Source organism: Fundulus heteroclitus, chromosome 1, assembly GCF_011125445.2.
Source record: "Fundulus heteroclitus isolate FHET01 chromosome 1, MU-UCD_Fhet_4.1, whole genome shotgun sequence".
In the NCBI taxonomy this organism is placed as follows: Eukaryota; Metazoa; Chordata; class Actinopteri; order Cyprinodontiformes; family Fundulidae; genus Fundulus; species Fundulus heteroclitus.
This window is the reverse complement of record NC_046361.1, coordinates 29,065,778-29,079,371: the sequence shown is the minus strand read 5'-3', so window position 1 is coordinate 29,079,371 and position 13,594 is coordinate 29,065,778. Positions and strand designations below refer to the sequence as shown.

Sequence of the window (13,594 nt, the reverse complement as noted above, 5' to 3'; positions counted from 1 at the left end):
TTTTATGATGGTATTTTGTTTATCAAAACATTATTGTGTTGTTATTAATAAGTAGTGTTTTGAATATAATGACCCCAGCGTTTCATTAAAATCTCTCCAACAGCTACAGCTTAAGTCTGCGTGCAGTACCACGCTGTGTCCAACAGAGGGCAGCAGGTCGAGGTTTATTCAGTGTTGAAAATCTGCGTGTTTTTTCTTTTTTTACCTTTAGGCTTGCCGTAGCTCAGCACGGCGGGATTGACTGAAAATACTGAAAGTAGCATGTGTTGTCAATCTGCTTTTAAAATCCACTAAGTCATATTTGACCTGACGGTAAGGAGAACTGACAGCACAAGGTAACCTTCACTGCTTATAACCCACTGTTTACTAAACGGGTTAAGTTAAATTATTTATTTTAACTCGTTATTTAGCAAGTTTATTTAGCTAGCTAGCTGGCCGGGGCATCTTAAAATACGCAGTCCCGTCTGAGGTTTAAGCTTGATATCTGCGTGTTTGACTCCGCTAGTGGTCCGTAGTGTGTCTCCGGGGTCTGGAAGCAGGGACTGACCGCGGTGGAGATGTGCTCTCTGGCTCTGTTTCCCCCTCCGCTGCCCCCCGGACAGACCACCCTGTGCGAGTCCAACAACGAGCTGCTGTCTGGAGCCAACAACTCCGAGGACGCGCAGGTTCGAGTCGTCTTGCTCCTTTATTTACGTAGGTCGTTTCAGTTTAACCCGTGTTGGTACAGGCAGCTCACGTTGCTCGTTTTTTTTTCTTTCTTTCTTTCTTCGTGCAGGACTCCGGTCCTCTGAGTCTGCATTTCCCCAGAGAGTCCCTGAAGCTCCACAGCCGCACGGAAAGCAGCAGCAAGGCGGCCTTCCTGGACCACTCCGAAACTCTGTGGATGAGAAGCGCCGCAGCTTGGTAGGAAACTGGAGCCTGGCTGTTTTCGCCCTCCACGTCTGGAATATGTGTGTCAATAAGCCGGAGACAAGTGGGAAATTGGTATTATGATGAGATGGATGAGTTTTAAGTACCCGGGATCAACCATCCAAATGTGAAAGGGAGGCTTTTTGGTTTAGTGCAGAGTAGGGCTGCACAATTAATCGCATTTGCAATATAATTGCAATTTAAAAATAAATAAATAAAAATATTGCAAATGTAATTAATAGTGCTGCCATAATTAGGGATTCTGGTAATTACATCTAAATATAATAAAAAAAAGTTCACCCCTTAGGCAGCAACAGCTGACATCAAGAATTTGTGATTACTGGCAGCGAGTCTTTTAACATCCCCACTGAGGATTTATTGCCCTCTCTATCGCCTCTGCAAGAATCTGCTGCATACTCAAGCGTGCTCAGGCTTAATTCAATTCAATTTTATTTGTATAGCGCCAAGTCATGAAACATCTCATTTCAAGGCACTTTCCAAAGTCAAATCAATCATATTATACAGATTGGTCTAAAAATGTCCTATATAAGGGAACCAGTTGATTGCTTCAAAGTCCCGACAAGCAACATTCACTCCTGGGGAAGCGTAGAGCCACAGGGAGAGTCGTCAGCATTGTCCATGGCTTTGCAGCAATCTCTCATACTGAGCAAGCATGAAGCGACAGTGGAAAGAAACACCACCCATTAACGGGAAGGAAAAACCTCCAGCAGAACCGAGCTCAGTATGAACGGTCATCTGCCTCGACTGACTGGGGGTTAGAGAAGACAGAGTAGAGACACAGCAAGAGAGACAAAAAAGCACAGAAGCAAACATTGATCCAGTAATCTGTTCTACATTAGATGGTAATAGCGGGTGATCTGTCTTCTCTGGATGATGACACAGCTAACAGAACGCCAGACCAGGTGTACCTACTATGAAGAAAAACAAGAGGGAGAACAAAAAGTTAAAAGCTGAGATGATGACGAGCAATGCAAAACTGGAGAACAGTAGAACTCAGCAGAGTGAGAAAAATAGACCCTGATGTCCTCCAGCAGCCTAAGCCTATAGCAGCATAACTATAGAGATAGCTCAGGGTAATATGAGCCACTCTAACTATAAGCTTTGTTAAAAAGGAAAGTTTTAAGATTAGTCTTAAAAGTAGACAGGGTGTCTGCCTCATGAACCAAAGCTTAAGGCCTGATCCTGCAGGATCAAAATGTATGATTCCATCAGTTATGGCAAGTCATCCAGGTCTTCAGGAAGCCAATCAGCCCCTAGACTACTGCCACCATGTTTGACTGTCACTGAATGCTGTGCTAGTTTTAGGTCTGTTGTAACATGATGCAAACCTACTTTTTTTTTTTTTAGATGACTTGTTGCTTTTTGAGATCTTTCAGCCATTAAAAAGGTTCTTTTCAAATTATTCATGATATCTACAGGCCAGGTAATATTCAGGGCTTGGCTTATCTTGGGAAATTGCTTTGTCTCTTTTTAAAAAAACAAAAGTTTAATCACAGTCTAACAAGGGAGGGACTATTACTTCTTCACTTTGGGTCAGGCTGGTCTGGACAGCTTTTTACTTTAATCAACACAATTATCAATTAAAAATGTTTTATATCCAGATTGTTTTTGTCCAATGTTAAGATTCCAATCCATCAATACATGCCTGTAATATGTTTGGCATGCTGGATGGAGTTTCACAGTTTTTTTTTTTTTTTTTCCCATTTTCAGACTTTTCGCTGATAAAGCACTGTGCTGGTTAGGATTAGCCTCTTTATTATGTGCACTTTTAAAATATATTGTAATCCAATCCAACTGTTCAGTTGATTCTAGTTAAAAATAATCCCTGTTGTCATTTTCATAGAGTTTATGAATTTAAAAGCCGCCTCCTCCAGCATGTAGGGCAGCTGTAGCTCGTACCTCAGCTGTGGCTTTCAGATCGGACAACTCAAATGACATTTTTTCATTTTCTCTGTAGTCTTTTCAAATAAAAGCCACTTTTGCCAAGAAGAAACCTTAAAAACAGCAGTTAATTCACCTGTTAATGAGCAGCAGGGCTTTATCCATTGATACCTCATCTCCATTGTGATTGTGTCGACAGGTTAATCAAGGCCGTAAAATTGAGTTATTAAATATGTTTTAGTGTAAAAAAGAAATAAATTTGTTTGGCAAAACATTTTTTTTCCTGATTTTTAGGATGATCCTTTTCATCTAAAAGCAGGAACAACTGAATGGACTCATTGAATAACTGCAGCTCTTTTCCCCTCCTTCGAACACGAGCTCACCATGTGAGCACAAGCTGTCAGTCTAAAAGCTCCAAGAGAGCCATAGACGCACCAAAAGGGCTCAAACCTCCATTAAACCGAGCATCTGCGCGGCTAAATGAAAGCCTACAGCTGCATCTCATAGTCATGCAAATCACCGCCACATGCCAGGCAACTTTTAGCAGATTTCCTACCTCTGACGCAGCAGCTCATGTCGATGTTTATGACTCTGTCGCTGTCAAAGATCGCTAATTAGGCTTCTCTGTGTGTGTGTGTGTGTGTGTGTGTGTGTGTGTGTGTGTGTGTGTGTGTGTGTGTGTGTGTGCTCCAGGCGGGATGGCGGGTTCACTGGGCTGCTCAATGAAGTCACCACCTCACATGCAGAGGGTACGTAATGCACCAAGGTCCCGTGTGTTGTGTGGACAGCGTGTGACGTGTGGACTCTCTCCTGTCACAGTGCCAAAGTGGCTGTCCGTGACGTCTGGGTGCATCCTGGCGTTGCTGCGGTGGGTCTCCTCTTTTCACGGCTCCCTGTACCCTCATGTAACAGTAAGTCGTCTCTGGTGGTTTGTGTTGAATAAATAAAAAAAACAAAATGTCGAGTAGCGCTACATTTTTTTTTTTTTAATTTTGCTACTATTTTTGTTTAAAGCTAAGCAGTGAGGACATGATCGCCGAGTTCTCACAGGTGCTAAACTGGTAAGAAAGTTTTTTTCTAATGTTTCGCCTGTGGTTTGTGATTTAAAGGTATACTATGCAACCGGGGTTGATTTTTCCAGCGAGGCTCCCCCCAGAGGGCGAAAGTAAAAGTGCACTGTTGTAAAGATGCTCAGCTGTTCTGGTTCCTCCGTCAAGCCAGGCGCGGTTGTTTTGAGCTTAGCAGACAGGCGAACACAACGAATACAAAAGTGGCTGAGCGGAGCGGGGGGAATTTGGGACGACCGGCGGAGCGGGGGGGAGACAAACTTTGCGGGTGGGGAGACAAGCTTTGCGCCGCTGAGCGGCTGAGCGGAGCGGCGCTCATATCGAGTTAGTTTTATTTTTTTATTATTATTTTTTTGGAATGTCGGCGAGGCGGTAGCGTGAGGGAAACCCTACAATGTTACTTACAATCGCATCAGCAGAAACGCGAGGTCCGCGTCAGCCTTGCAGCCTTGCAGCCTTCTATGTTCACCTATGTACGACTCCTCTCTCTGTCCAGAGCCCTTTTCCTCTTTCTTGCCTGCTCCAACGTGGGCTTTCGCTGTTTTCTCGCTGGTTCCGCCATGATAACTGCACAAATATCGCCACTGCGCTACCAACGAGCATGCCTTTCACTGCGGGCGTGTAGCAGTTCTCGCCGTAAAGCAAGACCGACTCTCGCGATGCACACGAGACTTCTGAGCCTGTGTGTGCGGGCCGAGGGCTCCTGCAATTGCAAGTACGGTATTTCCCCCACAGACCACCAGGGCGGCCGAGAAAACCTTAGTTCAACCTGAAATGACTCATTTAATCATCCAAAACGGTATGGAACATATTAATTAACTGAAAAATGTTGCATAGTATGCCTTTAAAAACACGTTGCAAATCCGTTCCTCTCGTTACTTCTAAGCGGTGGATGATAACGATGTTAAAGCTTTGCGTAACTTCCTTTTGTTTTGATTGATTGATTGACGCGGCTCCCTTTCTGTGTTGCTAGGCATGACTGTGTGGTGCGAGCCTTCGCCTGGCACCCACACACGGACAAATTCGCCGTAGCTTTGCTGGATGACTCCATCAAGATCTACAACCCCAAAAGGTACCGTAAGTACGATCCAAAGGGCTCAGCGGTGCCAAGACAGTAGCACAGTTTGGCTTTAACTCCTATAACCAATAGAAACATGCTGTCGGTCTGATTTTCATGCCGATAGCTAATTCTATGGGCCTGACTTGACTGGATGAGTTCTCATTTAATCCACCCCTCTAAAGGGTTGGTAAAATTAGTGCTATGTTATTCAAAGCTGAGATAGAAATTGTTCTTATTGCTTTTATTTACCCCATTTTTTTTTTTACTTGCCTCTGTAAAACATCCCTGAATTACCTGCAGCTTGTATAAAATGCAGCTGATCGTGCAGGCGTCTCCTTGTTCTACCTTAAGGAAGTTAAGCCGCTGCGTCATGTTCACACTACGTAGTTGATCTTCTCTAGCTGTACGTTGCCACCAGGATCCTGGCCCTATATTTGATAATATTCAGTTACTACTGTGTACGGAGTAAAAACTGCAGGTCGGGCCTTTTGTCACATTAAAACAAAAATTTTTCTCAGTGCCATAAGTCCCACACTGAAGCACCGTCTACAGAGGAACGTCGCAGCAGTGCAGTGGAAACCCCTGTGTGCGTCCGCGCTGGCCGTGGCATGTCAGAACTGTGTGCTGGTGTGGAACGTCGACCCCTGCTCACTGTCTACAAGGTACGTCATCCTAAGGCCGTCTCTAGGTCCAAGCCAGCGCCGTCCAAGCTGTTTTTCACATGGGCCAAAATCGTCGAGTCCAAATTACTCGTGGGCCGAAACAGTATTATTTCTAAAAAAAAAAAAAAAACTAAAATGACAATAAAGTGTTATGACCTTATGTTTTTTTTTTTAAACCTGCTCAGCAAAAAGCTCAGCATGTAATAGTTTAATCACTGTAAAGGTAAAAGGATTTTGCATCTTTACCTTTTTATTAAAGCATAATTAACTTTTATGAGCCTTTAATTATGTTATGATGTAATTCCTTCATTAAAATCATGCCTTAAAGGAGTATATTGCTTGATTCATGCTCGTCTGCGTAATTCTCGTGATTTCTGGCCCCTGAGCCGCATCCCCTCCCTGTCCCTGAGTACAGCCGTCCATGACCAGGTCCATGTAGAGCAGTCTTTTCCCGCTTCGCTCCATTGGTCCATTAAACACCAAAGAGCGGTAATGTGAGGCAGAGGGCGATCATTTCTGCTCAAAGCCAGACAAAGTTGCTCTTTTAGCACCTAATCTGTAAACACAGCGACTGATCTTTTTGATCCCAGGCTGCAGCGGCTCTAGGGCGACCCCACATGGGCAGAGGCGGCGTCGCAGTGAAGGCCAGCGTCCTTCTTGCGGGTTGGAAAATGGCACCAGAAAACAATTAATATTTCATAACAAATGAATACTTTGTAGTGACAAAGGCAATATTTCATTATATATGTGCAAGATAACAAAATAGTTCTTCTCTGGAACCTGTTTTTAGACTTTATAGAACCCTTTGTCTCATTGTCCGTACTCAAAAAAATTACTAAAAAAAATGGAAAAAACCCCACTTTATTTTCTAAATTTTAGGATCTTGAAAATGTTTTTGTATCTTTCGTTTGTTTTACTATTTAATTATATAATTAATCTCTACTTGTTATTCATGTATTGTTAATATTCTGTATACCCATTTTTGAATTTTTATAGGTATGGTTTTTATAAACCAGTACTGTTTTCTGCCATACCATCGCATTCTGTTTGTTACTATAATACTTTTAAAATATTTTTTTTCTTGCATTAAATTAATAAGCTACACTAGTAAACTAAATATATGTGCATGTAGCTGAAGGCTTAAAAAAAGCTTGATGTAGAACCTTTCCAGTTTTCAAAATGTCTAGTATATGAATGTATTTAAAGGTGATGCTTATTGGATGACATGGAGGGTTGAATCACAAGAAATTAGCTGAGATACTAGAAAAATGATTGTTTTAAGATGAGTTTTTAATGTAACCATGAGCGTCTTTGCAGGCCTTCTTCTGGCTGTGCTCAAGTGTTGTCCCACCCGGGTCACTCTCCGGTCACGTCCATCGCCTGGTCTCCGAGCGGATCCCTCCTTGTGTCTGCCTCCCCGCTGGACACGGCCATGATGGTTGGAGCTAAACCGCTTCTCCTTCAATCCTCACTCCCAACTGTGCCGCTTCCTGTTTTTACAGCTGTTCCTTTTGATATGAATGAACGCTTCAGGTTTGGGATGTCGCTGCAGAGAGCTGCGTGCCCCTTCAGCGCGTTGGAGGAGGGGGCGTCACCTTCCTGTCCTGGTCCCCAGACGGCAGCCACATCCTGGCGTGCACACCGTCCGCCTTGTTCAGGTGGGTCCAAACGTCAAACATTAGAATATTTCTTAAGCTTCCTCTTTTTTTAGCTTGGCTGAGACACATTTGAAGTAGAAATATTTGTAGAGATTGGTCGTTGTGACCAAAGAGATTGTCCTCTGCTCATGAGAGTTTGCAGCTGGTAGCAGTTCAGTCATACAGAGGCTCCTAAGTGTACCGAGCATATTCATTTCAAAACTTTGTCCACCTCTAATATGACAGCTACCATAGACCATTAAAGTGGAAAACATATTTTAAGAGAGGTATAGAAAATACTCTGTCGCAAAAGCGTCAAAGTCCTTAAACTACAACAGAATATTAGGGCTGATATTGATAAAATATTGAAAATAACAAGATTAATTTCCGATATTTACAAAACCTTATTTTGAAAAGTCATAAATTTGCAACATAAAGAGGTATTGTTCCATGTGTTTAGGCCGGAGGTTCTGTTTCGGTTCTACACGTGGAAGAAACCTCCTGCGTTCTCCGTAGGTCTATGTATGGAAGTGTGGTTTTCAAGACACACACATTTTCTTTCAAAGAAAACATCAAAACCTTGATTAAAATCTCCAAAAAAAAACTGGGAGAATGTGTTATGGTGCCGCTAAAATCAAGCATAAACGCTTTAGCTGCAAATACAAGAGGTATGTTTGCCACGAAACAAATGGGCCCCACACACACACTGAGTATTGGCACAGTAAAGGACGGCGGTGGCAGGATCGCACTCTGACGTTGCTTTTCCTCAGATTGAGCCTTGAGTTTGTCAGGAGGGTTTAAATTATTAAGAAATCCCCTGCAGATGGGGAAAAAAATATAAAAATGAACCATTTCCTTCAGGGTTTGGGAGACCAGGATGTGGACCTGCGAGCGTTGGCCGTGCATAAAAGGGCGCTGCCAGGTAAAAACTCCTTCCTCTGTAGAAAAGTAGTTCATTCAGGACACAAAGTATTCCAAAAAAAATGTGTTTTAACCGTTTACCCGTTAGTCTGGCTGTTGGAGTCCGGATGGGAGTCGACTTCTCTTCACAGTTCAAGGAGAGATGGTCATCTACGCTCTGACCTTCTCTGGCTCACCAGGTTAGGCCTCCCTGTCTTCGCAGAATAAACGAGAAAGTAAATGAAAAGGCTACAGTATTTCCTTGCTATGCGTAGTTTAGGAGCTTGTGTCTATAGGAAGGTAATTTGTTGAGTTAAAGGGTAAATGGCAACCAACAGGTGATGTCTTTGTGTTTGGCAGGTGTTCCTCCAAGCATGGTCAAAGGGCCCCAGACGGCAGTAGTTGTGGCTGACCTCTCAGAGACGACCTTCAACGGACCAGATGGCGACATCATGTAAAAGAGCTTAACAAGACGTGTTTTTACTGTTAAACTAATACCAGTTAACGGATGCCTCTTAGGTTTGTTAGAGAACTTTAGTAAACGAGCAGCATCAGGGGGTTCTGGTCAGATGAGACCCAAACGGCCGATTTTTTGGCCTGCAGGGAAATTGTAACTTTTGGTGGAAGACACAGAGGGCTGGGCGTTAAATCGACTTAATCGAATAATTCGGATTTACTAATTTGTTTTAAGGTTTAATTTTTGGAAAATGTGGATTTTATTTAGCAAATGTGCTCACCAGGCTTCCATGAAGAGTATAGCTTGCAATGCTGAATATATGCTTAAGAAAATATGCTGTAAAATATTCTTAAGGAAACTTTTTTACCATAAGACAGGGCATTTTAATTTACTCATTTATGTTTTTATTTTTAAGTTAGTTTGAAGTTAATCAAGCGAAGTGAGGCCTGTTCTCAGCTCATTGTGTAAAACCACTAGCAGCAAACATTTAGTTATATTTTCATTGTTTACAACGGCAGGGCCGCCATCTTGTTTTCCAATCTTGTGTCACAGCTTGTATTAAGTTGCACTTTGGATTGAGATCAACTCTCAAATGAAATGCTCAACATAGAAGCAAGTTTTTAAAATAATTTCTTTTTGTGAAACAAAAAGGGGGGGGTCGATTAATCGGATTTGGTGTAATAAAATCGGATAATTAATTTCTAAGCCATATCACCCAGCTCTAGGCAGCAACATGCTATGGGGAGACGTTTAAGTCAGGGAAGTTGGTTGGTGTAGTTGGGAAGATGGCAGCCCTGGAAATGAAAAAGATTGAAGGAGCTTTATCCTCCATCACCAGGATGATCCACAGTAGTGACACTAAACGTGCTACCAGGGGTTTGGAGCATCGATGTTCACAGACGACCTCCATCCAGTCTGGGTTGAGCCATTTTGGAAAGCTCAATGGGCAAAAATGCTGGTTGCTAGATGTGTATGTCTGCCGGAGACAAACTCCTAAAATTTCACCACACTTGAGATTTTGATTTGTAAGAACATTCATTTATTTAGATATTGTTTCCCGTTCTACATCACAAATATGCACTACTTTGTGTTTTAATGTGAAAAAAGTTCAAGCGATAGGAAGACCTTTGCAAAAACCCCTTGTTTTACGGACTTCTTCACAAAATGTGTGACTGAAACTCTTCACTTGTGTGTTTGCCAGTGTCGGCGGCGAGATTCAGTCTCTGTCCTGGGATCCACGAGGGGAACGGCTCGCAGTGCTTCTCAAAGGTCCCACATCTCTTCTGTTTGCCCTCCTGTGTTTACATTCAGTGGCTCATCTCATCTCGCCTTTTTTTTTATTTATTTTTTCCCTCAGGCGATCCTCAAGCAGCAAACCGACCTGCAATCATTGCTGTCTTCAAAACAAGAGCCAACCCCATCTTTGAGCTTCTGCCTTGGTTTGTACACTGACCCAGTTATCTTTTTACACAAGCGTTGCCTTTCCTTATAAAATTACTGACGCTAATAAGAGTCTTTTATAATTATCTAGCGGGTTTGTTCAAGGAGAACTGGGCGCAGAAGCGAGACTGATGGAGTTTCACCCAAATTTCCAGCACGGGGCTCTGCTCACTGTGGTCAGTGCTACACTGTGAATTAGTTTCTCGTTGTTAAAGTGTTCATTGTGTTTACATAGTCACCCGCTGAAGGTGAACACTAATGTGGTGTTTAGTCACAGAGCAGACCGGAAAAATCTGGAAAGAAATGTTCCTTTCTATGTCTTGACGAGTATAGATGTAGGAAAATGGAGAAAAGAGAGGATTTATTTTATTTATCCCTTTTATTTTTCCTTCCATCTGTCTGTCCATTAATTCAACTGTTCATCCATCAGTTTATATATCATCCATTAATCTATCCATCTATCTGTTGGCTATCAGTGTATTTGTCCATACAGTCATTCATAATTTTCCCCACCTCTTCATCCATCCCTCCATCCAGTCTTTCTTTGTCTCTCTCTCTCGATGCGCTTCTTTCGGTTTCATGTTTAAAGTCTGATGTCTGTAAAACTGTCTGCCATAAATACATTGTGACCCTGTCTATTCATACGTTAAGAATAGAAACGTATGGAGTGCTGCCCAGGTAAAGGTCGGGGTCCATTTGCAGACCGGTGGCCATTGTGTGTGTGTGAGAACAGAACTTACTGTTGTATAGTTTGAATCTGGACATAGTTCCTGTGGAAGAAACCCAGGGTTATTACTTCAGAATAAGAGGCCCCTAGCAGGGGCATCATGTTTAGGTCCGACCATCCGACTGTAGAAACCCTGAAAAATAGGCTAGTATGTCCAGACTGCTTCAGAATAATGCTTCTGTCTCTTTTCTCAGTGTTGGTCGAGTGGAAAAATTACTCACATCCCTTTCTACTTCCTGAGCTCCGGCGTCTCCCACGTTGACCTCAGCCGGAGTCCACCTCTGCCTCACCCACATGAAAGACCCGCTGACTTTGCTAATCAGTCACTCTTCACAGAGCTCATCTCCTGATGAACGTCGGTCAAAGTTTGATGACAGAAATATTGTTTTTAAGGTTTTGAATAAAATTATGTAAAAAGTTCTTCCTGAGTATTTTTTCTTTGTGTTTCAAATAAGACATTTTGAAGTATTTGTTGAGTACTATTAAATACTATAATACTTTTTGTGCTGATTGAAAGTAAGAATTGTTTTAATTGGCACACTTAAAAATAGATAACTTTGGATTCGAGCAGTGATACGAGGCCAATTCAGCCGATTATTCTGTAAAATGTAAAGCTGACTGGTTTATTAAGTGATTTCCAGACAAATGTGTTTAATATAAATCAAGGCATTTCTTAAAATTTCTTTCAAAAATACATTTTAAAAACAAGTAATAGTCAAGTGGTGCATTTTGGGCCATTACTTACCAGCTTTACAAAGTTCAAAGCACACTTTAAATGTATCACCAACCCTGCTACAGACGAATAAAAAAAAAAAAACATTCAATAAAACTGAACTTTCTGGAGTCGCATGATCTCCATATAATCAGAAATGTGCTGCAGTTTTCTAATATCTTTACAGATATTTTTATATCTTCCTGAACTTCGTCCTCACTATGGTGGGGAAAGGGATTACTAATGTGAGCTCTGCGCTTAAATGAAAAGTATCAGGAATGTTTAAAATATTTTTCAGTACATTTATGTTGATAAATCTTTAGGGGTGCCATTAAATGTGCTGCCGGTTATTTTGTAAAAGACAATTTTATCATGTGAGATTTTTCTTCCACTAAATAAATGTTATGTATTTTTTCCATGTTAGAATTAAAAAATGTTATGAATATACTTGAAACTATAAATCTAAATCTTTTCTTCAGTGTATATTTTTAAGTAGAAAATGTGTCAAATACAAGTAATAGTAAATATCTTCAAATAAGTTTCTTGTAAACAATAGACGAGGTTAGGATCATCACTGTAGGGTTTCTTCCTTGCACTCATTAAAGCTGATATTTGTATGAACGGTCAAAAGTTTTCTACCTTTTTTGAAAACAGTGTTTAGAAATTAAACCCTCATGAAAACTACATCCAAAGATGTTTTACATAAAGTGACTCAAACCCGCTTTCAGCTGCAGTGGTCTGCAAAAGTGTTCAAAATAATCCTCTGTTTTGACAGGTTAGCTGTGGGTATTTTGGGGTACGTCTCAGCCAGCTTCACACGTTCTTCTGCAATTTAGCCCAGGTTCAGTCTGACTGGACAGGGAGTGTCCACAGATTTAAGCTTAACTTTGACTGGACCATTTTAACACGTGAGCTATGTGACGCATATGACCTCTACCAGCACTCAGACTGAAATGCTGTGTAAGCAGAACTGCAGGCCAGCTGTGGTTCCTGAACTTGCTGGTGGGATGGAATAGATCTTGGCAAAGTTGGAAGCTCAGCTTTGGCATTATGATCACAAATTTGGCTGTTTGGAGTCGCCTTTTGAGAAGATCCATTGAGAATAAGGCAGACAGAAAAACAAGAGTCTGCCTGCTTGAAAACAAACGCTATTATCAGAATCTGACGTTTCCGTGTTGGCCTTGAAAGGCCGACAGTCTTAATTTCTTCTGGATGTTATGTAAATAAGGCGCTCTGTGGCATCTGTAACCTGGAACAGAGCACTACTGAACTGCCTGATAACATCCCATCACTATCAATGACTATGGCTACGAAGAATATCTGCCACAGTTCACAGACTTACACGAACACACACACGGTTTCACTAAGACACACAGCCGCACACACATACATTTCCTTTACTCCACTGCTTTCTGTTTTAGCTGTAGTGTTAAAACTATGCGGTCTCTGATCTGACCTTTCTAAGGACTTTGTTAATGTATGAATAGAAACAATTAAGCTTTGAATTTTAGTGATGAAGCTTGTTCCCGGTGAAACTAAAGAAATCTAGTCTAGAATTTACTTAGCTTAGACTGATGTTTTTCTTTTGGTAATATATGAATAGAAATAATTAAGCTTTAACATTTTAGTGATGAAACGTGTGCCAGTGAAACAATGAAACAAAACATGTTATTCTAGTTGTAGCTCTAGAAAGGTTGAACAAAATTACTTTAGACCAGAAACCCCCAAGGATTTACCTAGTATGAATAGAAACAATTGAGTACTGTGATTTTATGCTTTCTGTTTAAAATCTTTGTTTCTTAATGTGTGAAAGAAGTCTAGTCAAAGATTTACTAAGCTTATTCCATTGGTAATATAATGTTTGTCTTTTCCTATGTAATATTTCCCAATGTAATGTTTTTCTGTTCATATGCAGCACTTTGAATTATCTTGTTACTAGATAAATAAACTTGCCCTGCCTTGCCTAAATAATTCCAGTGCAGCTCTGGCTTTCTGTTCAGGGTTGTCATTGCTGGAGTCTTAACTCTTTTATGGCCTTTCTCCTGTGTTGCCATGTATTTAGCTCCATCCCCCACTGCATGATGCTGTAAATCCATCAAATCCATCAAATATCAGTGTGAT

General features: G+C 41.4%; 1 protein-coding gene across 2 annotated transcripts; it reads left to right on the top strand.

Annotated features, from left to right (window-relative positions):
- Nucleotides 1-203: 203 nt before the first annotated feature.
- Nucleotides 204-11,181, top strand: aaas (achalasia, adrenocortical insufficiency, alacrimia). 2 transcript variants are annotated; one of them, XM_012865963.3, is made up of 17 exons: nt 204-335; nt 506-665; nt 776-903; nt 3,505-3,560; nt 3,631-3,722; nt 3,826-3,872; nt 4,852-4,950; nt 5,457-5,600; nt 6,918-7,038; nt 7,134-7,258; nt 8,099-8,159; nt 8,247-8,337; nt 8,498-8,591; nt 9,796-9,863; nt 9,952-10,033; nt 10,126-10,210; nt 10,956-11,181. In XM_012865963.3, the coding sequence occupies exons 2-17, from the start codon at nt 558-560 to the stop codon at nt 11,109-11,111; spliced, it is 1,557 nt and encodes a 518-aa protein (XP_012721417.2). In that variant the 5' UTR covers nt 204-335; nt 506-557; the 3' UTR covers nt 11,112-11,181. The 2 variants fall into 2 exon arrangements, with proteins under 2 accessions (XP_012721417.2, XP_021173922.2); XM_021318247.2 differs by having other exon boundaries at nt 204-665.
- Nucleotides 11,182-13,594: the final 2,413 nt, after the last annotated feature.